This window comes from Arabidopsis lyrata (assembly GCF_000004255.2).
Source record: "Arabidopsis lyrata subsp. lyrata unplaced genomic scaffold ARALYscaffold_3, whole genome shotgun sequence".
Lineage (NCBI taxonomy): Eukaryota > Viridiplantae > Streptophyta > Magnoliopsida > Brassicales > Brassicaceae > Arabidopsis > Arabidopsis lyrata.
Window position 1 is genome coordinate 10,674,829 of NW_003302553.1, and position 25,947 is coordinate 10,700,775.

Genomic DNA, 25,947 nt, shown 5'->3' on the forward strand with positions numbered 1-25,947 from the left:
TAAGTAACTTTCGCAAATGACAGAAGTTTTTTTTCTTACTTTGGTTATATACCTAACTAACAACACGAATATACTCAATTATTTTTCGTAACATTGGTTACACGAATCTAGTCTCCCGTATGTATATTAAAATCGAGACAAGTCAACCATTAGACATGTGCCTTGTTTGAAAAATCGCTAGGCGCTAGTCGGGCGTTCGGCATGGGCCTAGCGATTAATCGGAAAATCGGATTAAAATCGGGGATTAATCGGGGATTAGTTTTAGGGTTATTTTAATATTTTTAAAATATATTAATTCAATATTGTTTTCAAAATTACAGTAAAAACAAATTTTTATGATTTTTATTAAAATTTGAACACAAGTTATGTAAAACATCACAAACTCCCAATTCAAATGATTGAATAACAAAAATAAAATGTTTTTTTTTATACTTGCAATCTAAAAAATAATCGGGGTATGTAAGATTAGGCGAAAAATAATCGGATTAGGCGGAAAATAATCGGATTAGGCGGAGAATAATCGGGTTACTGATTTTTTAGGGGATTAGTCATTAATCGAGGCGGAGAGGGTGGGCCTAGCGATTAAGCGGAGAGTAATCGGAACTAGGCGGGGATTTTTAGAACAGGGGACATGTGTAACCAAATTGGTGAGTCATTTATTTTCCTAGTAACCCACTCACACACTCTTAAGAAAAAAGCGCAGATCCAGAGGCAACAATATTCAAACACAAAAAGCCTTGAAATAAATAAATAATTCTTTCAATTATTCATGTTACAAAAACAAAAAGATCACCGACACACAAAAATAAATTAAACAAAATTCAATGGAAAAAACAAAAGAATTAACGACTTTGACGCTTTTATTTCTCTCTTCACTCTCATCATCTCTCTCTCTCTTTCGCTGCCGCTTTGTTACTTTTGTTCGTTCAAATCCCAATTTAGACACCAACGAAGAAGAAGAAGCAGTCTCTGAAACTTCTTCTCCAGATCCGAATCTCTCTCTCATTTCTCCGATCTCTCTATTTGAATAACCTACGATTTCGCATCTTGATCTTGATCTTGATCTCTGTTTCTCTCCTTGTACTGGTGAGTGACTTCTTCGATTCGTTTCTCAGATTTCTCCGATTCCTTCCTCTACCTTGTATCTGAAGCTTCCTCCGAAACTAGGTTTCTCCTTAATACGCTAATTTTGGATTGATTTGAGATTCGATATCGATGTTTGTTAAATCAGATCCATGATTTGTTTTTTAGAAACTCTTTTGATTTGAATAATCACTAATACACTATAAGGCGGCGATGAGAGGGAGATCAGACGGAGGGAAGAAGAAGCCGGTGATTGTTTTAGTCTGCGTTGCATCGGTAGTACTTGTTTTTGTATATCTCTTCTTTGGTTCCTCTAACCATAAAGCATCAGCTATTGAGTATGGAAGGAAACTTGGATTGAGTGGAGATGATGATGATGATAGTATCAAGAAGGATGATACTTCTAGTAACTCGTTTTATGTAGAAGATTTAGGCAATGGTTTCACACCTAGAAGCTTTCCTGTGAGTGAATAGACCTTTTGTTGTGTTGATTGATGATTGAGTTTTAGCAATGTGGTTTTAATATTTGTTGTTAATTCTTTGTAAAGGTGTGTGATGATCGACACTCGGAGCTTATTCCTTGTTTAGATAGGAATCTTATATATCAAATGAGATTGAAGCTTGATTTGTCTTTGATGGAGCATTATGAACGTCATTGTCCTCCTCCTGAAAGGCGGTTTAATTGCTTGATTCCTCCTCCTCCTGGATATAAGGTGGGAATTTTTTATAGCTATGTTGATATGATCGGTGTTTTGAAGCTTTTTTTTTTTGTCTGTTGATATGTTTAGATTCCAATCAAGTGGCCGAAAAGTAGAGATGAAGTTTGGAAAGTGAACATTCCTCATACTCATCTTGCGCATGAGAAGTCTGACCAAAACTGGATGGTTGTTAAAGGAGAGAAAATCAATTTCCCTGGTGGAGGCACACATTTTCATTATGGTGCTGATAAGTATATTGCATCGATGGCAAATGTAAGGAAGTTGAAGTTGCTAGATCTTATGTGCAATAGAGGTGTGTCCATCTTTAATTTTACTGATACTATTCTTGGAAATTTCAGATGCTTAATTTTCCAAACAACGTTTTGAACAATGGAGGAAGGCTGAGGACATTTCTTGATGTTGGTTGCGGTGTTGCTAGCTTTGGAGGTTATCTTCTTGCATCAGAAATTATGACGATGTCCTTGGCACCTAATGATGTTCATCAGAACCAAATCCAGTTTGCTCTTGAGAGAGGGATTCCTGCATACCTTGGCGTTCTAGGGACCAAGAGGCTCCCATACCCAAGCAGATCCTTTGAACTTGCTCACTGTTCACGTTGCCGAATCGATTGGCTTCAAAGAGATGGTATTCTTCTTCTTGAACTAGACAGGGTGCTAAGACCTGGTGGCTATTTTGCATATTCGTCTCCAGAAGCATATGCACAAGATGAAGAGGACCTCAGAATATGGAGAGAAATGAGTGCTCTTGTGGGGCGTATGTGTTGGACGATAGCTGCAAAAAGGAATCAAACTGTAATTTGGCAAAAACCTTTGACAAACGATTGTTACTTGGAAAGAGCACCTGGAACCCAGCCTCCTCTTTGCAATTCTGACAGTGACCCCGATGCTGTGTATGGTGTAAACATGGAAGCCTGCATTACTCAATACAGTGACCGTGAGTTTTCCATATTTCTCCTTTCTTTTCATTGACAGAAAATAATTCTGTTTAAATAACTTCACACTCTTGTGATATAGCATATCTGACAACATATATGCTCACTAAATCATTTTCAACGTTTATATTAGATGACCACAAAACCAAGGGAAGTGGATTGGCTCCATGGCCTGCTCGATTAACCTCTCCTCCTCCTCGGCTAGCTGATTTCGGCTATTCCACTGACATGTTTGAGAAGGATACAGTATGTTTATGCCCATAATCTTTTATTTGTTGCAATCGAATCTCCAATAATATAAAGATTATATTAACCTTATATTATTACTTGTCCATACAGGAAACTTGGAGGCAGAGGGTAGATACTTATTGGGATCTCTTGAGTCCTAAAATTCAATCAGACACTGTCAGGAACATAATGGACATGAAAGCAAACATGGGTTCTTTTGCTGCTGCTCTGAAAGAAAAAGATGTTTGGGTTATGAATGTTGTCCCTGAAGACGGACCAAACACGCTTAAACTGATATACGACAGAGGCCTGATGGGCGCTGTTCATAGCTGGTCAGTTTCTCCCTTAACCTCTCACTTATTCGAAATCCATTAGTATGTTCCTCTGTGATTTATCGTATGATTATATTGCAGGTGTGAAGCGTTCTCAACTTACCCGAGGACTTATGATTTACTCCACGCTTGGGATATCATATCTGATATCAAGAAGAGAGGTTGTAGTGCAGAGGATTTGCTGTTGGAGATGGATCGTATTCTTCGTCCAAGCGGTTTCATACTCATAAGGGACAAACAATCCGTAGTCGACCTTGTCAAGAAGTATCTCAAGGCTTTGCATTGGGAAGCAGTTGAAACCAAGACAGCTTCAGAATCAGACCAAGACTCGGACAATGTCATACTCATTGTCCAGAAGAAACTGTGGTTGACAAGTGAAAGCCTCAGAGATTTGGAGTGATTACGATGATGAGGCCAAAGACTGCCTCCAACATGAAAAAAACAACATTCACAAGAGATTTCTTTCTTGGGCGAATCTAATCGAAAACATACAACGAAGAAAATTCGTTATATAGCGGCAATTTAACGTTCTTTTCTCTTAAATCTTTCTTTCTTTACATATTCATATACTTTGTTTGTATGGTTCATTAGAGATGACTAAAGTTTCCTATCAATTGAAACTCTTTTTGTTGCAATTTATGTATTTAATCATTGTTTAATAGATTGATTATTCATTACTAAACACTATATTCAATCTTAAGAGTCATACTTCATAAAAGCTTAAATCCAAAAACTTTGGATGATGAGAAATCATCTCTTTGAGCTCTTTAGAATAATAGTTGTGATGAATGGAGAAAGAAAGAAGAAGAGTGATTGAAACAAAGGCATGCGTGTTGTTTACTTAGTCCCCATTAGGCCATTATATAAACTCAGAAGTCATAAGTAACTTTACTGTTGTTGGAAGATATCTTTAGGTTATGTCCCAAGCAAAATTGAAGATAATTGATTATTCTAAGAGACAAAAAGGAAATATAATTAAGAATAATTGCAGTTGATGATTATAACATTTTATTGGTCCAAAAGGAAACTAAAACATGTGAAAGCATTCTACAATTTTTTTTGGTCTCGTGGACACAAAGTTGAAGGCTTGAAGCTGTTGTCCACTTCTCTAAGTTAACTCCCATAATCGATACCCCCACTTTCTCGATTATTCTATATTTCTATCCAAATAATTGATTTGAAATTTATTAGCCATGAGTCCATGAGACCATGACAATAACATCTTTATTTTTTGCATTTTATAGCTAAACTCATACAACAATAACTTTTGTTTTTGCCTTATTTTCTATTTTTTTCGTGTGTATTTATCTCTTATATCATTAAATTATAAATATGAAGAAGGATATGTATTTTACCCCTCTTAAGTTCAGTTTAGCTAAAATATTTTCTCCTTCTTCGTTTGTATAAATGTGTATAATGTATTTTATCCTTCTTATGTTCAGTTTAGCTAAATTATAAGGAAAATATGTGAAATGATAAGCATGAAGATTTTGTTTAGGTGACATATTTGCTAAGATGCTATTTAAAATGTAAAGAAAGTGCATAAAAAAGTTCGGGCAAAAACTTAATGCAGAATTTTATTAGTTGTATCATTTAAGATATTTATTTAATATATCTGTATTTGTGGTATTATAATGACTAAGACATAATATGAATATAAATTCCAAAGTAATAGTTGCACGTTATGATGGAAATAATAAAAGTCTCTTTAATAACTTGAAAAGAAATGACATATAAAAAATGGCTACAGACTTCACATGATAAATTAATCATCCAAAACGTTTTTCAACTTATTTTACTAAGTGTGATAAAAGTACTTTTACCATTTCCTTACATACTAACATGACAATTATATGACAATTAATCATGAAGAAAACATTGACCGTTAAAAAACATATGAATGAATAAAACAAAAATAGTGGTTTCTGTTTTCGTTTTCGTATTACTATTGTTGGAACCGCTTGAGTTATACGCGTTACGCAGTTTGATGAATGTTCTAAAAAACGGTTTATACTGTTGTCTAGGCTTCGCTTAAGCGCTAAGGTGACGATTAAACGATCGTTTCGGCTGCCCAAAATCGCATAAGTTTTGTTTTAGTATATTAATATATAGGAGCAATTATAAGTAGATCATATGTTTTCAAAAACATCAAAATTAATTAAAAAAATTGCTAAATTAACTACAACTATTGGAGTATGTTTAGTTAACTGGATTTTGTTAATACCGGTTTAGATTAATCACTTGTATATAAACAACTTTATGTACATGGTTTTCATTTTAATGAAAAATACACATTATTTCTGATCTACTTTAATATGGTATCAGAGACTCTAACAGAATTTCTCATTCCTTCATCACTTTCTTTGATTCCGCCATTGTTGTTCTCTTTTTGAGCTCGATTATAGCTCGTTTCTTGCTCTTTTGATCTCCTTTTGTTCGCGATGAGCTCGATTTTAGCTCCGTTGAACTTGATTTCTTTTTAAAGTCACTGTGTTCGATCTTCTTCCGCATCCACATCTATCACTTTCTTGTTCTTCATTTCTTTTCATTTTGACCTTGATTTGTTGCTGGTTCTCTTCGCAAACATCAATCCAGCACAATCTTCTATCGATTGACTTCCGATTTCACAAGAAATGGGAGCAATTCCGCCAAATCGCACAGTGATTCCTCAATCAAAGTATGAGAATCCATACTTCCTTCATTCGTCGGACCACGCAGGGTTGGTTCTAGTTTCTGATCGTCTTGCTTCTGGATCAGATTTTCATTCTTGGCGTCGTTCTGTTCGTATGGCACTCAATGTCAGAAACAAGCTCGGATTCATTGATGGTACGATTCTTAAACCTCCGAATGATCATCCTGATGCTGGTTCTTGGTCTAGGTGTAACGATATGGTTGCAACGTGGTTAATGAATTCTGTCTCCAAGAAAATTGGTCAGTCTTTGTTATTCATGTCTACTGCTGAAGCTATATGGAAGAATCTCTTAGCTAGATTTAAACAAGATGATGCACCTAGGGTCTTTGAAATAGAACAGCGATTAAATGCTTTGCAACAAGGCTCCATGGATGTGAGCACATATTACACTGAGTTGGTAACTCTTTGGGAAGAATATAAGAATTATATTGAATTGCCTATTTGCACTTGTGGAAAGTGTGAATGTAATGCAACTCTTCTCTGGGAAAGATTACAACAGCGTAGTAGGGTTACAAAATTTCTTATGGGTTTGAATGAAGCCTATGAGCCTACAAGAAGACACATCTTGATGTTGAAACCTATACCTTCTATAGAAGATGTTTTCAACATGGTTACACAAGATGAGAGGCAGACGTGTATTAAGCCATCTACTAAGTTGGAGAATGTGGCATTTCAGAGTTCAACATATACTAATGTTGGATACTATAATGGTCAGTCTGAGAATGTGAATGCTAGATATTACTCTGGTCCTGTTGAGAATGTTGCTTATGCTGCTTTCAGGCCACAACACAGACCTCCTATGTGCACTCATTATGGCCGTACAGGTCATACTATACAAAAGTGTTACAAAGTTCATGGTTACCCTCCTGGTCATAGGTTGGCTCAAAGACCTCCTCAACAGTCTTTTGTTCAGCAATCTTTTGTTCCTCGTGGTCAATTTAACAATGGATCAAGACCACCATTTCCTCAACAGAATCATTTCCAGCAGTCTCAATATCCCAAGAATGGTGCAGTGGCAAATGCAGTAACAAATTCTACTCCTAGTTCTGCTCTTTATATGCCCTCACCTGCTACAACTGCAACAAGCCTTGATCTTGGCAGTTTCACTCCTGACCAAATCCAGTCTTTGATTCATCAACTTAACACTCAGGCTCGAGTTCAAGAGCAGCCGTCTCCTTACCCTACAACTACGATAACTGAGCATGGTGCCATGGCCACCACGTCTACCTCTGGTAATGTTTCAATTGAGTTTCCTTCTTCAAGTCTTAGATATGAAAACCATATTTTCACCTTTCAACATCAATGTTTATCTACTCTTTACTAAATTTTACCTAATGGTGCTTGGATAATTGACAGTGGAGCAACTAGCCATGTATGCTCTGACCTGTCTATGTTTAGTGAAACTTTCCCTGTGACAGGTGTAACAGTCTCTCTCCCAAATGGCACTAGGGTACCAATTACACACATGCACAGTGCATACCTCACAAGCATTAATTTTGCATGATGTTCTATATGTTTCTACTTTTAAATTCAATTTACTGAGTGTCAGTTCTTTGTTAAAAGATCAAAATTGTTCTGCTCATTTCTATATTGTCTCATGTTATCTTCAGGACCATACTCGGGACTTGATGATTGGTAAAGGAATTCTTATGCATAGTCTATACATCTTGGAGACTGCTATCATTTCTTCTACCGTCAATGCATCAGCTAATTTCTGTGGATCCTTGCAAGTGGATGGACATCTCTGGCATCAACGCCTTGGACATCCATCCTCTATCAAGTTACAACATATGTCTGGTATTTTACCTATGTTTTCTAGTAGTTCTTCTCATAGTCATTGTGAAGTTTGTCCTTTAGCAAATGCATTCTTACATGGTATTTTACCTATGTTTTCTGGACTCTGACACAAATGGATGTTACAAATGCATTCTTACATGGTGTATTGGATGAAGAGATCTTCATGAGCTTGCCACAAGGTTATACTCCTCCTAATGGTACTTCATCTCTTCCTCCTAATCCAGTTTGTCGCTTACATAAGTCATTGTATGGCTTGAAACAAGCCTCACGCCAATGGTACCACTGCTTCTCAACGATAGTATTAAAGGCTGGTTTTGAACAGTCTCCAGGCGACAATACTCTGTTTGTAAAATGCACCGGCTCATCATTCACTGCACTATTAGTATATGTTGATGATATACTAATAGCCTCTAATAGTGACAGTGATCTACATGCTCTTAAGAATGCTCTACATGCAGCTTTCAAGATTAAAGATATGGGGCCTCCAAAGTTCTTTTTAGGATTGAAGATTGCTCGAAATGATACAGGCATATCTATCTGTTAGAGAAAATATGCATTAGACATTCTGGCTTCTACTGGTATGTTAGCTTGTCAGCCTGCTCGTGTTCCTATGGATCCTACAATTCCTTTGACTAAAGAGATAGGGATATTATTGGAGAATGGTACTGCATATAGAGAGCTTGTGGGAAGACTTCTCTATTTGACCATCATAAGGCCTGACATCACATTTGCGGTACATAAGCTGAGCCAATTCTTGTCTTGTCCAACAGATATACATCTCCAAGCAGCTCACAGGGTACTGCGTTATCTCAAAGGTAATCCTGGTCAAGGGTTGTTCTATGCTGCAGATTCTGATCTCTGTCTTAATGCTTTTGCTGATGCGGATTGGGGAACCTGTCAAGATACAAGACGTTCAGTTACTGGCTTCTGTGTTCATCTTGGTAAATCATTGATCAGTTGGAAGTCTAAGAAACAACAGACTGTGAGCCGAAGTAGTACTGAAGCAGAGTATCGGAGTATGGCTCTTGCTACATGTGAGCTTCTTTGGTTAAATCAACTTCTTAAAGACTTGAAGGTAACTGTTCAGAGTTCCGTAAAACTTTTTTGTGACAATAAATCGGCTATACACATTGCTACAAATCTAGTGTTTCATGAACGCACAAAACACATAGAGATTGATTGTCACACCACGAGAGATCAGGTGAAGAATGGCTTTCTGAAGTTGTTTCATGTCACAACTGAGAACCAACATGCAGATATATTGACAAAGGCTCTTCATCCTGGTCCTTTTCACTCACTACTTCAGAGAATGTCAATCTCAAACCTCTTTTCACCTCATCACAGTTCTGTTTAAGAGGTTTGAGGGAGGCGTATTGGAGTATGTTTAGTTAACCGGATTTTGTTAATACCGGTTTAGATTAATCACTTGTATATAAACAACTTTATGTACATGGTTTTCATTTTAATGAGAAATACACATTATTTCTGATCTACTTTAATAACAATAATATAATTATTAAAAAATTAAACAAAAACAAAAAAATTATATTGACAAAAAAATCAAGTAAAAATAAGCAAAAATTTCATAGCTGAGCGCCTAAATATTTTTTTTTTTTTGGTGAGCGCCTAAATATTAATACACTAAAACAAAACTTATGCGATTTTGGAAGCCGAAGCAGTCGTCTAGGCGTTACTTGAGCGCTTAGTGCCTAATCGGGGCTTAGGCGACCGCCTATACCACTTTTTAGAACACTAAGTTTGATATATTGAATATATGGAACAATACAATAAATTTATTCCGAAAATATGAATGTGATACATACCTATAAAGTTTGGCATACACAAAAAATGGTCCCCGACGTTACTCTCCCCTACATCAAAACTGTTCATATTGCCCTTCAAAGTTTGTGAAAATCGAACCCTTATCCTCTTAAAACTCTTAAAATGTTTTTTTTCTAAATATAAAATTGTTTTTTTTTTTTTTTTTAAATTCGGATTGTTGTGGCGCATAAACAATGCAGAACATTATTTTCAAGGTTTGTAAGCCGGCGATGTTATGAACCAAAAATCAAGGAAACACAAAACTTTGTCTTAAATTTTTAAAAAGGCTAACTAGAAGATTTTTTTTTTTTAAATGGAATTCATTGATCTCAGATTTTTTTTTTTTTTACTTTATATTTAGGGCTATGTATATTTTTGTACTTTCGACAACTTTGGTCACTTATATAGTTACATGTTTGATTCCTCAAATTTAAAGTATTGAAAGTGGTTTTTAACGTGAAGGAGGCATAACGAGCAAATAAAATGAAGAAAAAAAGAATGGAATCTATTCTTTCGCCGGAAAAAGAGTGGAATTTTGAATTTAATTTTATTAAAACATAATTGATGAAAGAAAAAATTACGTATTTTTTCTAGAAGATATTAGTACATATATTATAACTTTCTACAAGAATTAACTTTTTTTTTGTTAACGAATTGGTTTTTAATTATATTTTGTTTTGTAATTAAAAAGTGAAATATGACTATCAATAGTAAAAAATCGCTTAATTAATATGAAGATTACAGTAAAGAATTGATAATGTTTCCTCCACATTAATTTTTGGTTTGCCCAAATTTTCAAAAATTTGCCTAGAATGGAATTAATAATTAATTTTGGTGACGATTGAAGAAAAAAAAACTAAAATTTGGGGACAAAAGTACAAAAGAGCATTCAGTAGTTGGAAATTAAAGCTTAGGACCATGGTGATTTAGAAGTGCCACGGGCGTGATGCATACTGCATCTTCGGCGGACATCAAGGCTTCTGAAATTTTTTTCACTTTGTGTTAATTTTCTTGTCAACAACATGTTATATATAATGATAAAACAATCAAGTAGAATTAGTAAACTAATGTTTACAAAGGTAAAACATATGTTATATCTTATATGTATGAGTTATCGAATTATGTGTCAGTTTAAAAGTTATGTAGTCTAATGAAATAAACGTAAAAACTATAATTTCGCGTGAATTTAGATAGTTTTATTGAAAAGTTTGGTTACCAATCAAAAAATCCGTCATGTTATTTAGGTTTGAACAATCCATTAACATAAATGGATAACAAGACTCACATTAGTGTTTACTATCTTTAATAAAATGTTTAAAAAAAAACCAAGGAAGTTCCAGATATTTGGTCTATAATTAATTTTTTTTTTTACCCGTAAGCCGGAGCCAACCCTCTAATCTATTCCGATTTAAAGAATGTATCTCCGTCCCAAAAAAAAACTAATTCGAAACAAAAGAGAACCAACCCCTTGTACTACCACTAGACGACCATCTCTTTGGTTGAAGTGTTGATAGACTTTTGCTTTGTTTCCTTAATCGTAACATAAAAGACTTCATGTCCTTAGGATATTATACAAACCTATCCTTGCCCAATTGATTATTCATATGGCAAACTAAACACATCTAGCTTCCAAACACCATTCATATGGCAAACTAAACACAATGCTTCTTCATGTACCACACTTTGCATTTAATTTGAGCATGATGAACAATATCAGCTAGGTCACACTCCAAACATTTAATTTTCTTTAATTTCCATATAAAATACACAATCCGTGAGTATTTTGAACTTCCCTATACATATATTACTTGAGAAGTTAAATAGAGAAATTTAAAACTAATACTTACAGTAGTTAGTAAATATTAAAATATTAAAGTTAGTATTACCAAAAGATATTAAAATTAGGGAGAATTCAATGATTTGGGATGAAGCAAGTGAGGTGGATAATATATATGTCTACGTCTAGATAAGGTAACATATGTTTTATTAATAACTCGAGATCTATATAATTAAAACTCTCCTAATCCATCATTAAATGTCAAATATTTCAAGATTAAACCAAATTCCCAAAAGTGTTAAAAACCAACAAGAGAGCAGTTGTGTTGTGTCTCTTAGTAATTTTACACATCAAAAGCAACGCAAAGCTTTAAACTTTCCTTTCTCCTTTCTTTTTCACTGCAAATTTATACCCTTAAAAATCGAAACTTCAGGAGAAGAAATTGAAGAATCAAAATTCCCTGGATTCGAGGGTTTTTCTCCACTCCTCTCACTTGTTCTCATCTTCTTGCTTCATCGGAATCGTTTGATTTGAGTTCTGCTACATTTTCTCCGACTCAAACTTATGGTCTGAATTTCACCTTATGTACATTTGTCTACTTTCTGTTTATTCTTTCGAAATCGATTTTGGTATCGCTTTTATCTTGAACTGATCATGTCATTAAGTGTGGTTTTGGTTAACTAATCATGGGGAATTCTCAAAATTTCATTTTTTTTGGGAATTTACTGTTAGGGTTTGGCTAGTTTGATAAAGTTTCTGAAACTGGTGAGAGTAAAGGTGTAAACTTTATGCTCATTTTAGGTTAAATTCTCTGTATCAACGTTCCATGCTCTGTTAGAGTTCAAGTTTCTGGTTTAGCTTATTTTTGTATCTAGTCTCTTTTGTTGTTGGCTCATATATGTTATCTTGTTGTAGGTGCAAGGAACTAGAGAAATCTGTCTACTCGCGTGACATGTGAATATTGTAGCTGAAGTAGACGTCGTATCAAACTCTTTGCTGATTTTTACATAAAGAGTGTGTCTTGATATTTGGTTTGCGATCGAGTTAAGGGTAAGCGATGGATACTGCCAGAGCATGGCTGAATAAGTTAAAGTCTATAGGAAAGGAGAAATCCTCGAAAAAGAAGGAAACTTCTAGAAGTAATGTGAAGGAAGGATCCAAAACAGTTGGAGGTGAAGAAGCTGTGTCTAATGTAACTAAGCAGAAGGCTGCTGCTGCCAAACAGTATATTGAAAATCATTACAAAAAACAAGTTCAAAGTCAGCAGCAAAGAAAAGAGCGGTATGGTTTCGTTACATATTTCAAGATAAAATTAAGTTTTTGTTCATTAGCATTCAGTTTTTTGACACCTGCACAAGTTTCTGGTATACATATGTCTGTTAGCATAATTGTTCTTATGCATGGCAAGATGGAGATTAGACAAATGTGTTGCTGACAATTAGCATTCAAAAGGAGTCTTTTAGAATTTGTTATCTTTATGAGAAATTTATCTATCCGAAATGTTGATGTAAAATCATAATGTGGATTGACAAGAAGTTGGTGTAAAACTTCTCTAGAAAATTTTGTTTTTGGGCTATTTACATCTCTTGCTTACTTCCTGTAAGTGCACCTTAGAGCATTTTTTGGTAATTGCATTTGCTGCAGACGTGATATGCTGGAAAATAAGTTAGCTGCTGCAGAAGTCTCTGAGGAAGAGCAAAAGAATCTGCTTAAGGATCTAGAGAAGAAAGAAACTGAATACATGCGCCGTCAGAGACATAAAATGGGAACTGATGACTTCGAGCCATTAACAATGATAGGAAAGGGCGCTTTTGGAGAGGTAGCATTAGTTCTATTGTAAACTTTGTCTGTCACTTCTCAGCTTTTCATTGGTGTGCATATCTGCACATCATCTTAACCGTCTCCTGTGATGTATAATTGTTAAAACATGAATGCCTGTTATGGTTACCCTCCTTGAAGGGCTTGCACCCATGTGTGCTCGAAGCACTATGCAAATATCTTCTGGGAGGATGAACCTACCTGCTATAGTTCTTGTATTCGTTGATCTTTAGTTGGCTAGTTAGTGGCCTGTAGGGTTCATGCCATCTGAGAATAAATACAAGTTTTCTTAAAAGTCAGATTGTCTTTTTGTAGTTTTCAGCATATATCATACAGTTAGCTCCAGGTGTTGGGATAGCGCTTAAAATTTGAAATCTTATGCTTCTGTTGACTTAAATGACTTATTTGGTTCTTTTCTGTTTTTCTTTTCTCTTGATGCAGGTTAGGATATGTAGGGAGAAGACAACAGGCAATGTCTATGCGATGAAAAAGCTTAAGAAATCTGAGATGCTGCGTAGAGGCCAGGTATCTCCTTCAAGCTGCTTTTATTTGATATATCTTTGTTTTCTTTTTCTTTACGTTTTTGTTGAAAATCTGATTCTTTTCAGGTGGAGCATGTGAAAGCAGAGAGAAATTTACTTGCAGAGGTTGATAGCAATTGCATTGTGAAGCTGTATTGTTCTTTCCAAGATGAAGAGTATTTGTATCTTATTATGGAGTATCTACCTGGAGGAGATATGATGACATTACTTATGAGGAAAGATACACTTACTGAAGATGAGGCAAGATTTTATGTTGGGGAAACTGTCTTAGCTATCGAGTCCATTCATAAGCACAACTATATCCACAGGTCTAGTGAAGCAATCAGCTATCTGAATAAATTTGTAACTCTTGTGTCATTTTTCTTTTTGCTGTTCTAACCATCCATTTACTTCTCCAATTTGTTACAGAGATATCAAGCCTGATAATCTGCTACTCGACAGAAGCGGCCACATGAAATTATCAGATTTTGGATTATGTAAGCCGTTAGACTGTAGTATTCTCCAGGAAAAAGATTTTGTAGTTGCACACAACCTTAGTGGGGCTCTACAAAGTGACGGCCGCCCTGTGGCATCGAGACGCACTCCCTCTCAAATGGAACAACTGCAAAACTGGCAGAGAAATAGAAGGATGCTTGTGAGTTTATGTTATGAAAATCGGTCTTTTCTTTTTCTGAGATGTTCACTTTTGCAAGACTGAACACACAGTTTTCTCTGTTAAACTAAAGCGTATTAAGTGAATGTTTATCTTTGTAGGCTTATTCTACAGTTGGAACTCCTGACTATATTGCTCCAGAAGTTTTGTTGAAGAAAGGATATGGAATGGAATGTGATTGGTAGGTGCTGCAAATCTGTTGGGTCTTGTTTCTTTAACTCAAATAAATTGTTGTTGATGATTTGTTTTTGGGTTTTATTCCTTTAGGTGGTCTCTTGGTGCGATCATGTATGAAATGCTTGTGGGGTTTCCACCATTTTATTCAGATGAGCCAATGACAACTTGTAGAAAGGTAACCAATCCTCACTTTTTATACGGGCCTTCCATTCAAATATCGGATTTTATACGGTTCTAGACTTCTAGTAATCTCAAATTTTGCATTCGATTTAGTTCTTGATCTTCTAATGATACATCTCTGCATATCTTCTTATTCTTTTTAATGCAGATAGTAAATTGGAGAAATTATTTAAAATTCCCGGATGAGGTTAGGCTATCACCGGAAGCCAAGGATCTAATTTGTAGACTTTTATGCAACGTAGAACAAAGGATTGGAACAAAAGGAGCAAATGAAATTAAGGTGCTTTGTGCTTTAAAATTCGAAGTTCCCTGTGTCTAAAGACTATCGATAAATGCCTAAAAAACACTTTTTGCTGGCATTTCTTGTAGGATCACCCTTGGTTCAGAGGTGTCGAATGGGAAAAATTGTATCAAATGAAGGCTGCGTTTATTCCCAAAGTCAATGACGAGCTAGACACCCAAAATTTCGAAAAATTTGAAGAGGTAAAAACTAAGTGTTTCGATCAGAACGGTTTACATATTTTAATAATGGCAACGGTCCAATGATGCATATGCAGCTGTTGATATAGAACTAATATGAATTCTTCTGTAACAGACTGACAAGCAAGTTCCGAAGACGCCAAAATCAGGTCCATGGAGAAAGGTACAAAATTTTCTTACTTTCATGTCTCATATACAATGTGTTGTCATTAGCATTCTTAACATGAGAGTGTCTTTGTTTTTGTTTCTCTCCAGATGCTCTCATCCAAAGACATAAACTTTGTGGGTTATACGTACAAGAACGTTGAAATCGTAAATGATGATCAGTTACCAGGAATAGGTAGATCTCACCTACATAACGAATTTGACTTGTAAGTATACGTATTCCATGTTTGCTCTGTTGTAATTTGTGTTTGTGTTTACTGTTGCAGCTGAGCTAAAGAAGAAGAGCACAAAGCCGAAGCGGCCATCAATTAAATCCCTCTTTGGTAAATGCATTTCCCATCTAAAAGACATTACATATATAACATTATCACAATCTATGTCAATTCATTGTCTCAGAATTGTCTGATATTATCATATAGTTTTAGCTCTAACAAGAATTGTTTTTTAAAAAAACATTTCACAGAGGATGAATCAGCCAGTAGCACCACAAGCCACCAAGGAAGCTTCATGAAACTCTTGCCACCGCAGATAGAAGTTCCAGAGAAAGAAGGCAATTCCAGCTCATCTAGTGAAACCCTATCATCCTCAACCACGCGTTTCGACAATGCCACAGCCTGAACCAGACTCTTTGGTCCCGGTTAACACACCAAAAGACGGTTGAGGTAGCGGATTTACGGTTGGAGAAAATACAGTTTCCTTTGTGGCAGTGAAGGTTATGGTGGGAGATTGAATTGTTTGATTGTGGGGAATAGAGAAGGTTAAAAGGATTGTTCAACAGTTTCCACATAGGATAATGTTTGGTTGTTCAAAAGGTTTAGTTTGAAGCCAAAAGTAAGTAAATAGTCATTTTCAGAATTTGGGTTTTATTTATTTGTTTGGGTAAATCAAATTTGGTTTGTACCACACAGTTCTAAAGAGGAAAATGTTTATCAACATATTTTGATTTGGTTTGATTGAAATTCCGGTTCTGGTATGGTTTTCTTTTGTATCGGTTCTCATATTTATAGCCACGTGTTAACAATTTCTTAGTAATGGATTTGGGCCAGGCCCATTATCAAAGCCCAATCTATTTCTCAATGAAACATATACAAAACAAACCTAATTAAAGTGAAGCAGAAGCTGTAATTCACTAATTCTTCTTGCGAACTCTCTGAAAGATGCAGGTTTGTCTCTTTCGATTCGAAACCCTAATTTTTGTTTTTGTTCTTGTCTTCAATTTTATACAGTTTCTTGAAGATTAAACTTAGCATAGTTGAAATCTGGGAAGAATTTGCCTTAGTTCTTATAAAGGTTAGGTTTTTAAGCATCAGATAGTTATGTAATTTCACTTTTTGTTATGTGCAGGCAAGTGATAGGTTTAACATAAATTCTCAGCTTGAGCATCTTCAAACTAAGTATGTTGGTACTGGTCATGCAGATTTAAGCAGATTGTAAGTTTTTTTCACTTTTTTTTGGATTTTTCATGATTCTATAGTTGTGGACTAATTTGAATGTGTATGTATATGTATGTTTTTGTGTAGTGAATGGGCTGTGAACATTCAGCGTGATAGTTATGCTTCATACATTGGTCACTACCCGATGCTTTCTTACTTTGCAATCGCTGAGAACGAATCCATTGGCCGTGAACGCTACAACTTCATGCAGGTTTTGCTCTCTTTTTTTCTTGCATCTCGTAGTTTCATGTCAAGGAATTATATTGAGAATGTTAGTGTGTTAGTGTCTAAGGGATAGGAACAATCAGGGTTGTTTCAAACAGGGTAAAGCGTTCCTGCTGCTATCCTTTTCCTGTTGCAGAAGCCATTAAATATCTTTCTCTTCTGGGTCTCAAGAGCACCTGCGTTATTATCAAGTTTTTCAAGTATCTCTTAAAGAACTTTGGGATTTCAAGATCTTCTCCTAGATGTTTTGGAAGAAGAGTGCCTTTAATCTAAGAAATGATCTTGAGACCCGAAGTTTTTTGAAGAGAAACCTAAAAACTTGATATCAACGAATGTGCTCTTACACGCAACATTCCTCCTTATGATGCATCAGCAACAACTCCTTGGAAACCATACCCTTTAGAAAAGATCATTGAAAATGGAGAATGGAACTTACTCAACGATATTTCCTGGCTTCTGCAACCGGAAAGGGGAGCAGCATGAAACTCTTCTAACGCTTACCCTGTATTTGTCCACAACAGATTGTTTCATATCTTAAGTTAGCAGGAAACTACGAATCTTGAAGGTTGTTTCAAACTGATATCTTATGGTTCTTTTGTCCAATATTTAGAGTCAGTGATTTTGCATTTTTGCTAATAGCTTTTACTTAAGTTTATGCGGCTCTAGAATTTGTAGGTCTAGAACTCCTAATAGATTGAAATTCGCAAGGCCGAATTAACCCTTCCCTTCTAATCCAGGATAATATCAAACTCATGTTTCCCTTTTGTTTATAACTCACAAATTCTTTGATTTTTGCAGAAAATGCTTTTACCTTGCGGCCTTCCTCCAGAAAGAGAAGACGAGTAAGAGCTTACAACAAGTGTGCGTGTGGCAATTGTAATCAGAAAACATTCTACTTCTTAGAACTCCTCTTCTTAGCACTGCTGTGCCCATGTAATTGTCAAAAAGGCTTCTTCTTGTTTCTAGTTCATAATGCAGTTCTTGATTGTAGTGTTCCGAATCGATTGATACCGCGATTGTTGAGCATAATCGAAACATTTGTACTTCAGTTACTGAATGAAAAACTCAAGTCTTTTTGCTACTCGAACTACTATTGCAAAAGAATTGAATTTGAAGAGGACATAAATGAATGAACCAAAAAAAAAAATAAAAAAAAAATCAAACCTTTATGTTTGCTAATGGTGAATCTCTGAAGAGACAAAAATGAGTTCATCAAAAGCCCTAATCAAAACCCTGATTAAGAACCCTACTCGCATCAAATCCAAATCTCAAGCTAAGCAGCTTCACGCGCAATTCATCAGAACTCAATCACTCTCTCACACATCTGCTTCAATCGTAATCTCAATCTACACAAACCTTAAACTTTTGCACGAAGCTTTGCTTGTTTTCAAAACCCTCGAGTCTCCTCCTGTTCTCGCATGGAAGTCAGTAATCAGATGCTTCACCGACCAGTCTTTATTCTCCCGTGCTTTGGCTTCGTTCGTGGAAATGCGAGCTTCTGGGAGATGCCCAGATCACAATGTGTTTCCTTCTGTGCTGAAATCGTGTACGATGATGATGGATTTGAGATTTGGTGAGTCTGTTCATGGGTTTATTGTTAGGCTTGGTATGGATTGTGATTTGTATACTGGTAATGCGCTTATGAATATGTATTCTAAGCTTCTTGGTATGGGTTCTAAGATTAGTGTAGGTAAAGTGTTCGACGAAATGCCTCAAAGAACCTCCAATTTTGGAGACGAAGATTTAAAGGCGGAAACTTGCATTATCGCCTTTAGGAATAGATAGTGTGAGGAAAGTTTTTGAATTGATGCCTAGAAAGGATGTTGTGTCGTATAATACTGTCATTGCAGGGTATGCACAGAGTGGAATGTATGAAGATGCTTTGAGAATGGTTAGGGAGATGGGAACTAGTGATTTAAAGCCTGATGCTTTCACTTTGTCTAGTGTGCTTCCGATATTTTCTGAGTATGTGGATGTTCTTAAGGGAAAAGAGATTCATGGGTATGTGATTAGGAAAGGGATTGATAGTGATGTATATATTGGGAGTAGTTTGGTTGATATGTATGCTAAAAGTGCTCGGATTGAAGACTCGGAAAGAGTGTTTTCTCACTTGTATCGTCGGGATAGTATCTCGTGGAACTCGCTTGTAGCTGGGTATGTACAGAACGGTAGATACAATGAGGCTCTGAGATTATTTAGGCAAATGGTGAGCGCAAAGGTTAGGCCAGGAGCTGTGGCGTTCTCAAGTGTGATTCCTGCTTGTGCTCACCTAGCTACCTTGCACCTTGGGAAACAACTTCACGGATATGTATTAAGAGGTGGCTTTGGGAGAAATATATTCATAGCTAGTGCACTTGTCGATATGTACTCAAAGTGTGGAAATATTCAGGCTGCTAGGAAGATTTTTGACAGGATGAATCTACACGACGAAGTATCATGGACGGCTATTATAATGGGTCATGCGTTACATGGTCATGGGCATGAAGCAGTTTCGTTGTTTGAGGAGATGAAACGGCAAGGAGTGAAACCGAATCAAGTGGCCTTTGTTGCTGTACTAACTGCTTGTAGTCATGTGGGGTTGGTTGATGAGGCGTGGGGATATTTCAACAGCATGACTAAGGTTTATGGTTTAAACCAGGAGTTAGAACATTACGCAGCTGTAGCGGATCTTCTAGGCCGTGCAGGGAAATTGGAAGAAGCATACGATTTCATTTCAAAGATGCGTGTTGAACCGACGGGTAGTGTCTGGTCTACCTTATTGTCTTCTTGCAGCGTTCACAAGAATCTTGAGCTAGCCGAGAAGGTAGCAGAGAAGATATTCACAATTGATTCTGAAAACATGGGAGCTTATGTTTTGATGTGCAATATGTATGCGTCTAATGGGAGATGGAAAGAAATGGCGAAACTGAGATTAAGAGTGAGGAAAAAAGGATTACGTAAAAAGCCAGCTTGTAGTTGGATCGAAATGAAAAACAAGACTCATGGGTTTGTTTCAGGAGATAGATCGCATCCGAGTATGGACAGAATCAACGAGTTTCTTAAAGCTGTAATGGAACAGATGGAGAAAGAAGGTTATGTTGCAGACACAAGCGGCGTGCTTCACGATGTAGACGAAGAGCATAAGAGAGAGCTTTTGTTTGGACACAGCGAGAGATTGGCTGTTGCATTTGGTATCATCAACACAGAACCTGGCACAACGATTAGAGTCACTAAGAACATAAGGATTTGCACGGATTGTCATGTCGCGATCAAGTTTATCTCGAAGATCACGGAGAGAGAGATTATTGTAAGGGATAATAGCAGATTCCACCATTTTAACCGTGGAAGCTGTTCTTGTGGAGACTATTGGTAATGAAGTGTGAAACTTTTTTGACTTCATGTTTGTTCAGATTCAGAGCGACGTCGCATAGGGAATATATGTTTCATTACACAGATTGTAGTGTTAGCCAAAGAAATGTATTGTTATCTCTTGTTTTAATGGAATTCAACCAATTTGTAAATGGAAAAAATATAGAACAATCATGTAGAAATTGACAAAGACCAAAATATTGTTTTTGCTCAAAAAAAAAGTAAAGTGGATTTTGCATGGTTTTGTATTTATTTATCAGACAATAAATGGGAATGTTTGGACATAAATATATGATCTGTTGTGTATACAACAACAACAGACAGAAGCTGACCCATTTATACCAAAATTTCACATTATTATTCATTGCCCATGATAAACCATAGCCATTGGATCCTTTTTTTGGCACTAGGAACATTCATTTTCTATGTAGTGGAAAATCGACTAGTCGTTATATTATTATAAAATATGTTGATTACATATTTATGATTGGATTTGATTGTTGACACAACGAAATGACGAATTTTTTTGTTAACAAAATGGCTATATATTAAATTAAATAAAAAGTGGCTATATATTATTCGAAAGATTGGTAAAATATTATTTTAAATTAAACATAGAAATAAAATTATCATGCAACAAAAATGACTGTTACCATCTAATTAGAGCCTAAAAATGGTCACAACTCACAATACAAGTTTTAACTTTTACGGTTCAGAAAATTTGCGTTACCACCAATTTCTTACCAACTCGTCTTATCGCAATGTCGATTGATGACATAGTTAAAGAAAAGTTACCGTAGTGGTATAAAAATTTAACCGAAATGTAGTGTACATAGAATAAGCATTGTATTTCTTGGATCGTTTATGTTTGAACCCATGTTAAAAAAATCGCTAGGCGCTAGTCGGGCGGTGTGGGTGGGCCTAGCGCTTAGCAAGAAAATCGGAGATTAAATGGGGATTAATCGGGGACTAGTTTTAAGACTATTTAATATTTTAAAAACATATTAATCCATTATAAATAAGAAATTTATATAATATTGTTTTTAAAATTACATTAAACACATGAAAACAAGAATTTAAGGTCAAAGTTATGATTTTTATAAAAATTATGAATATAAATGGGACGTTTTGATTTTTTGATCAAAAAAAAAATGTAAAAAAAAAAAAAGATTGGGGTAGGCGCCGTCTAGGCGGGCTAGACGGACGCCTAGGCGGACATACCGATTTAGACAAAATCGCCGCGGTCTCCACCCGATCAGCCGTCTAGGCGGCTAGGTGGCCGATTTTTAGTACATGGGTTTGAACTATATTTACTTTTACGATTTCTCTATCAATTGTTTATCTATGATTCATTGTTTTCACTATTCTTGCAAATATTTTTGCTCCTTGCATTTTATCATTAACATAATGCTACATTTCAGAATGTGCAATTTACCGTAAACCTTAAACTCTAAACCCTAAATATGCAATTTGCCGTAAATTGAAAAGCTAAGGATTATTTGTTGTGCTGATTATCATCAAACTCTTTCTTTTAAACATTATTGGTGTTTGGGAGAGTCGGTAACACAAAGCTTACTTCGCTTTTAGTTTTCTTGTCTTGTCTTTTCCTTGACTTTGGTTTTTGCTTGGCTCTACATCGATCGTTCATAATTTGGCAATTTTCTAAAGAAAGCAAAAAACATTAAAGAAACTTTTGCAGCCATCTATCTTTATTAAATTCAATCAATGCAAGTCATAAAAATATATTTTTAATAGAGTAGATATCTTTTTTTTTTTTTGTCGACAGAAATAAAAAAGAGAGAGTAGATATAGAGTTGAGAGTTCTGACCATATTCCATATTAGAAGAACAACCTTCATAAATTATAGAGTGGATTTGGTATATAAAAAAATAGTTAAGAGAAAAATTAGGTAAAGTAATAGAAAATTTTATGAAATTTGCATCACTATGATGAGAAGCTCAAACATCCAATGATAATAATGAGAGAAAAAAATTAAGAATATAGTGACAGTTTTTTTCTTCTTAATGCACAAAAATATGCATCCTTGCATTATTATTCAGTTTTTGTTTTTACATCAACCCTTCGTTTATCCATTATACACTTGTTTCTCTGTCCTTTTTTATTTTTTATTTTATTGTGTTTTTTTTTTTTTTTTGCGAATAATATAATAGAGTGGGAAAGTAACAGTACTAAAATATTATTATTTGTTCGTTTATTTTCCCTTTCCCGTGACTAAAAATATTTTTTTAATAAAAGTAGTAATGATAGAGAAGATTGAGATAAATAAATAACATCCGTCAAAACCATCTGTCTCTGTTTCTCTTTCGTCTCCTCTACTTCTCCAGTCGGTCATCAAACCATTTCTTCAAGATTATCCTCAGAAAATATAGAAACTCCTCAGAAAATTCTTTCTGAACTTTTACTAGCAAATCTTGATTAGGGGTTTAGCTTCCTTTTACTATTTTGTAATGATGAGAATGTTATATTAAGTGAGTCATTAACCGCTTTGTAAGTAGTATTTATTGGAATCGAAACGATGGATCATGTATTCGGTGGCAAGTTCAAGTTAGGTAGAAAGATTGGTAGTGGATCATTTGGTGAACTTTATATAGGTATCATTCATTATTTGATAGTTCTTTTGGTATTTTGTTCTTTAGAGTAAATCTGATAATAATATTGATTTTGGTATGTGTAATTACAAGGGATTAATGTTCAAACTGGAGAAGAAGTTGCTCTTAAGCTGGTATGTTACAGATTAGTGAATCTTGAAACATGTTGTGACACTAGCTTTTATTGAATATGAAAATATTGTTGATTCTTTTGTTTTTGTTCTCTATAAAGTAGTTGTTGATCTGTTCTTATACATTTCTTTGTTGGTAGGAACCTGTGAAGATAAAGCATCCTCAGCTGCATTATGAATCAAAAGTATACATGCTTCTTCAAGGAGGAAGTGAGTTTTTCATATCTCAGCTCATTTCTCTTAACGTTTTTGTTTCCATTTGTCTGATTTCTTTTGGTTTTCTTTTTGAGCAGCGGGTGTTCCGCATCTCAAATGGTTCGGTGTTGAGGGGTATTACAATTGTATGGCGATTGACCTTCTTGGTCCAAGCTTGGAAGACTTGTTTAACTATTGCACTCGGAATTTTTCTTTGAAAACTGTTCTAATGCTTGCTGATCAGTTAGTAAGTATACATACCCTTTTGAGTTCATGATATCGAGATAATGTTCGGTTGCTAATGTTAGCTCTTTTGAATATTACTGCAGATAAACAGAGTTGAGTATATGCATTCTCGAGGATTTCTTCACCGTGATATTAAACCGGACAACTTTTTGATGGGTCTCGGTCGCAAAGCAAACCAGGTAAGGCTTTCTAGTTTCGGCTTTAGTATGTCGTATAATTGTTCTTAGCATCGAGTATGGTGTGACGAGTTTAGAATTCAACCTCAGGTGTACATTATTGATTATGGGCTTGCTAAAAAGTATAGAGATCTTCAGACACACAAGCATATACCATACAGGTGAGAATACTTGCTTGTTGGTTATTTTGTTGTGCTTCACTAGAAATGAGTATTGATGTTCTTATGCATCTAACTAAAGAAACTTATTATTATGTAGTTGGATCTTTCTTTAAACAAGAGTCTATCTGCATTGGTGTTTTTTTTTTACATTTCATATATTTTTGATAAGATAACTTTCTATCTTTCCTAGGTTGATTCAGGTCTTATGCTTGGTAATTTCCTATATGCACTCTTCTTGAAACTTTTACAGGGAAAATAAGAATCTAACTGGAACTGCTCGGTATGCAAGTGTCAACACACACCTTGGGATCGGTGAGAAATGTTTCCATGTCACACATCTGAATTGCTTTCATGATATATTTGTAACATTTCTTGTATCTTCTTGCAGAGCAAAGTAGGCGAGATGATCTGGAGTCTCTTGGTTATGTGCTGATGTATTTCCTACGAGGAAGGTAGGAAACTATCTTTGACTGTGTATTAATAGTGAAATCTTAAAGAAACATGAAAATCCTTAAACTTTGGATGGCATGTATCTTCTTGTCTCAGTCTACCATGGCAAGGTCTAAAAGCTGGTACCAAGAAACAGAAATATGAAAAGATTAGTGAAAAGAAGATGCTTACTCCAGTAGAGGTACGTCATTGTCTATAATAGAGCTTTTGTATCGCGAAAAGACGATGTTTAGCTTTTTCTTGAACTTTTCGATAAACATGATTTTTCTGTTTGCAGGTTCTTTGTAAGTCATTTCCATCTGAGTTCACATCATATTTCCATTACTGTCGATCATTGAGGTTTGAGGATAAACCAGATTATTCATATCTGAAAAGACTTTTCAGAGACCTTTTTATTCGGGAAGGTTAGAAACCTCTACCGTATTTTTGAAGTGTAAGAAAGACTCTTTCGGTATATGGACCATTTACACCACTCATGCAGGTTATCAGTTCGACTATGTGTTTGATTGGACAATCTTGAAATATCCTCAGAGTGGCTCTATTTCGAAACCAAGAGTTAGTGTTTTTTGCGTCAATATGTGATGATGAACAAACTTTTAGAAACCGTAAACTACTCTGAAAATCTCATATTTGTCTTATGTTTTGTCTCATTTCCATCAGCCAAATCCAAAACCAGCTCTAGACCCTCCAGGACCATCTGCGGAACGAAATGAAAAGCCTCTAGGTATAACTTGATTTTGTCTTACGCTGAGATGGTTGAAGTATAAACTCAGAAGTTAATTTCCTATTTTTGTTTAGTCGGGCAGGATTTGCGAGAAAGATTCTCAGGTGCAGTTGAAGCATTCACTAGACGAAATGTATCGAGTCATGGTATTCGCCCTAAGCACATTTTTTCTGATGATGCTTCCAAAGAAGTGGTTAGTTTGCTATTTGGTATCTTTCTTTGCATCCTCTATAGATGTACCTCGTTTGCGAATCATGTTTATTTTGCTGAGTGTTTGGTATCAATCATGAGAATCATTTACTTCATCATCCAAAGTGATTGATCTCATATTGATGTTTGTTGCAATACGCAGCAAGTGTCTGAAAAAACCCGAAATGAGATTGCTACAAAGATGGCAGTGATATCAAGCAGCCAACCTGGCTCATCAGGTGAGCTTAGTGAGAACCGCTCAAGTAAACTTTTTACAAGCGGTGCCCAAAAGATTCAACCGGGTCAAGAAACTAAGTCATCCACAAGGCTTGGGCGTGATGACGGCCTGAGAAGCTTCGATCTGCTTACTATCGGTTCTGGAAAGCGGAAATGAGTTACCGGAAGAAGATTGTGCAAGTTTGGAAGAATCTGAAAATGTGTAAACAATGAAAAAATCTATAGTCCATTTTTCTCTGTTTACCCTTTTGAGAGGAGAGAAAGTAATCTGTCTCCCGCTTTGTGTTTATAGTTGTTCATAAAATTTTATAAAGTGGTATATGTAACTTGTAACACAAGTACTTTGTTTATATTAGTTCAAATTTGGTCAAACACTTAAATCTATTAATAGACGACGTCAAGTGTCTCCTGAAGTGTCTGAATCTAAAA

General features: G+C 35.5%; 5 protein-coding genes across 8 annotated transcripts; all 5 read left to right on the top strand.

Annotated features, from left to right (window-relative positions):
• The first annotated feature begins 691 nt into the window (after nt 1-691).
• Nucleotides 692-3,975, top strand: LOC9319487 (probable methyltransferase PMT1). 4 transcript variants are annotated; one of them, XM_021030301.1, is made up of 8 exons: nt 692-1,086; nt 1,252-1,545; nt 1,632-1,796; nt 1,872-2,054; nt 2,141-2,735; nt 2,867-2,979; nt 3,073-3,293; nt 3,375-3,975. In XM_021030301.1, the coding sequence occupies exons 2-8, from the start codon at nt 1,297-1,299 to the stop codon at nt 3,691-3,693; spliced, it is 1,845 nt and encodes a 614-aa protein (XP_020885960.1). In that variant the 5' UTR covers nt 692-1,086; nt 1,252-1,296; the 3' UTR covers nt 3,694-3,975. The 4 variants fall into 4 exon arrangements, with proteins under 4 accessions (XP_020885960.1, XP_020885958.1, XP_020885961.1 ...); XM_021030299.1 differs by having other exon boundaries at nt 855-1,167; XM_021030302.1 differs by having other exon boundaries at nt 855-1,167; nt 1,291-1,545.
• Nucleotides 3,976-11,712: 7,737 nt separating this feature from the next.
• On the top strand, nt 11,713-16,367 carry LOC9319488 (serine/threonine-protein kinase tricorner). Its single transcript, XM_002883375.2, has 14 exons — nt 11,713-11,947; nt 12,296-12,661; nt 13,025-13,199; nt 13,640-13,723; nt 13,807-14,048; nt 14,149-14,374; nt 14,494-14,573; nt 14,660-14,744; nt 14,898-15,029; nt 15,119-15,232; nt 15,345-15,392; nt 15,485-15,569; nt 15,661-15,717; nt 15,858-16,367. The coding sequence occupies exons 2-14, from the start codon at nt 12,438-12,440 to the stop codon at nt 16,010-16,012; spliced, it is 1,707 nt and encodes a 568-aa protein (XP_002883421.1). The 5' UTR covers nt 11,713-11,947; nt 12,296-12,437; the 3' UTR covers nt 16,013-16,367.
• A 134-nt stretch (nt 16,368-16,501) lies between these two features.
• LOC9319489 (uncharacterized protein At4g14342) lies at nt 16,502-18,116 on the top strand. The gene is made up of 4 exons (XM_021031295.1): nt 16,502-16,557; nt 16,739-16,824; nt 16,915-17,038; nt 17,851-18,116. The coding sequence occupies exons 1-4, from the start codon at nt 16,552-16,554 to the stop codon at nt 17,896-17,898; spliced, it is 264 nt and encodes an 87-aa protein (XP_020886954.1). The 5' UTR covers nt 16,502-16,551; the 3' UTR covers nt 17,899-18,116.
• Nucleotides 18,117-18,178: 62 nt separating this feature from the next.
• Nucleotides 18,179-20,611, top strand: LOC9319490 (putative pentatricopeptide repeat-containing protein At3g23330). The gene is given in 2 exon segments (XM_021031293.1): nt 18,179-18,819; nt 18,821-20,611. Coding segments are annotated over 2 exon segments (2,148 nt in total). The 5' UTR covers nt 18,179-18,255; the 3' UTR covers nt 20,405-20,611.
• A 2,080-nt stretch (nt 20,612-22,691) lies between these two features.
• LOC9319491 (casein kinase 1-like protein 10) lies at nt 22,692-25,906 on the top strand. Its single transcript, XM_021032821.1, has 14 exons — nt 22,692-23,012; nt 23,103-23,143; nt 23,281-23,350; nt 23,434-23,582; nt 23,665-23,760; nt 23,848-23,918; nt 24,169-24,230; nt 24,307-24,370; nt 24,465-24,549; nt 24,646-24,772; nt 24,850-24,923; nt 25,029-25,092; nt 25,167-25,285; nt 25,445-25,906. The coding sequence occupies exons 1-14, from the start codon at nt 22,937-22,939 to the stop codon at nt 25,673-25,675; spliced, it is 1,329 nt and encodes a 442-aa protein (XP_020888480.1). The 5' UTR covers nt 22,692-22,936; the 3' UTR covers nt 25,676-25,906.
• Nucleotides 25,907-25,947: the final 41 nt, after the last annotated feature.

Excerpts from the sequence above, each read along its gene's own strand:
- LOC9319487 (XM_021030301.1), top strand. The coding sequence starts at position 1,297 with ATGAGAGGGAGATCAGACGGAGGGAAGAAGAAGCCGGTGATTGTTTTA. Across the intron at positions 1,546-1,631 it reads TCACACCTAGAAGCTTTCCT|GTGTGTGATGATCGACACTC; the intron begins GTGAGTGAATAG and ends TTCTTTGTAAAG. Across the intron at positions 3,294-3,374 it reads ATGGGCGCTGTTCATAGCTG|GTGTGAAGCGTTCTCAACTT; the intron begins GTCAGTTTCTCC and ends ATTATATTGCAG.
- LOC9319488 (XM_002883375.2), top strand. The coding sequence starts at position 12,438 with ATGGATACTGCCAGAGCATGGCTGAATAAGTTAAAGTCTATAGGAAAG. Across the intron at positions 13,200-13,639 it reads GAAAGGGCGCTTTTGGAGAG|GTTAGGATATGTAGGGAGAA; the intron begins GTAGCATTAGTT and ends CTCTTGATGCAG. Across the intron at positions 15,030-15,118 it reads AAGGAGCAAATGAAATTAAG|GATCACCCTTGGTTCAGAGG; the intron begins GTGCTTTGTGCT and ends CATTTCTTGTAG.
- LOC9319489 (XM_021031295.1), top strand. Across the intron at positions 16,825-16,914 it reads CATGCAGATTTAAGCAGATT|TGAATGGGCTGTGAACATTC; the intron begins GTAAGTTTTTTT and ends GTTTTTGTGTAG. Across the intron at positions 17,039-17,850 it reads AACGCTACAACTTCATGCAG|AAAATGCTTTTACCTTGCGG; the intron begins GTTTTGCTCTCT and ends TGATTTTTGCAG.
- LOC9319491 (XM_021032821.1), top strand. The coding sequence starts at position 22,937 with ATGGATCATGTATTCGGTGGCAAGTTCAAGTTAGGTAGAAAGATTGGT. Across the intron at positions 23,351-23,433 it reads CATGCTTCTTCAAGGAGGAA|CGGGTGTTCCGCATCTCAAA; the intron begins GTGAGTTTTTCA and ends CTTTTTGAGCAG. Across the intron at positions 24,371-24,464 it reads ATGTATTTCCTACGAGGAAG|TCTACCATGGCAAGGTCTAA; the intron begins GTAGGAAACTAT and ends TTCTTGTCTCAG.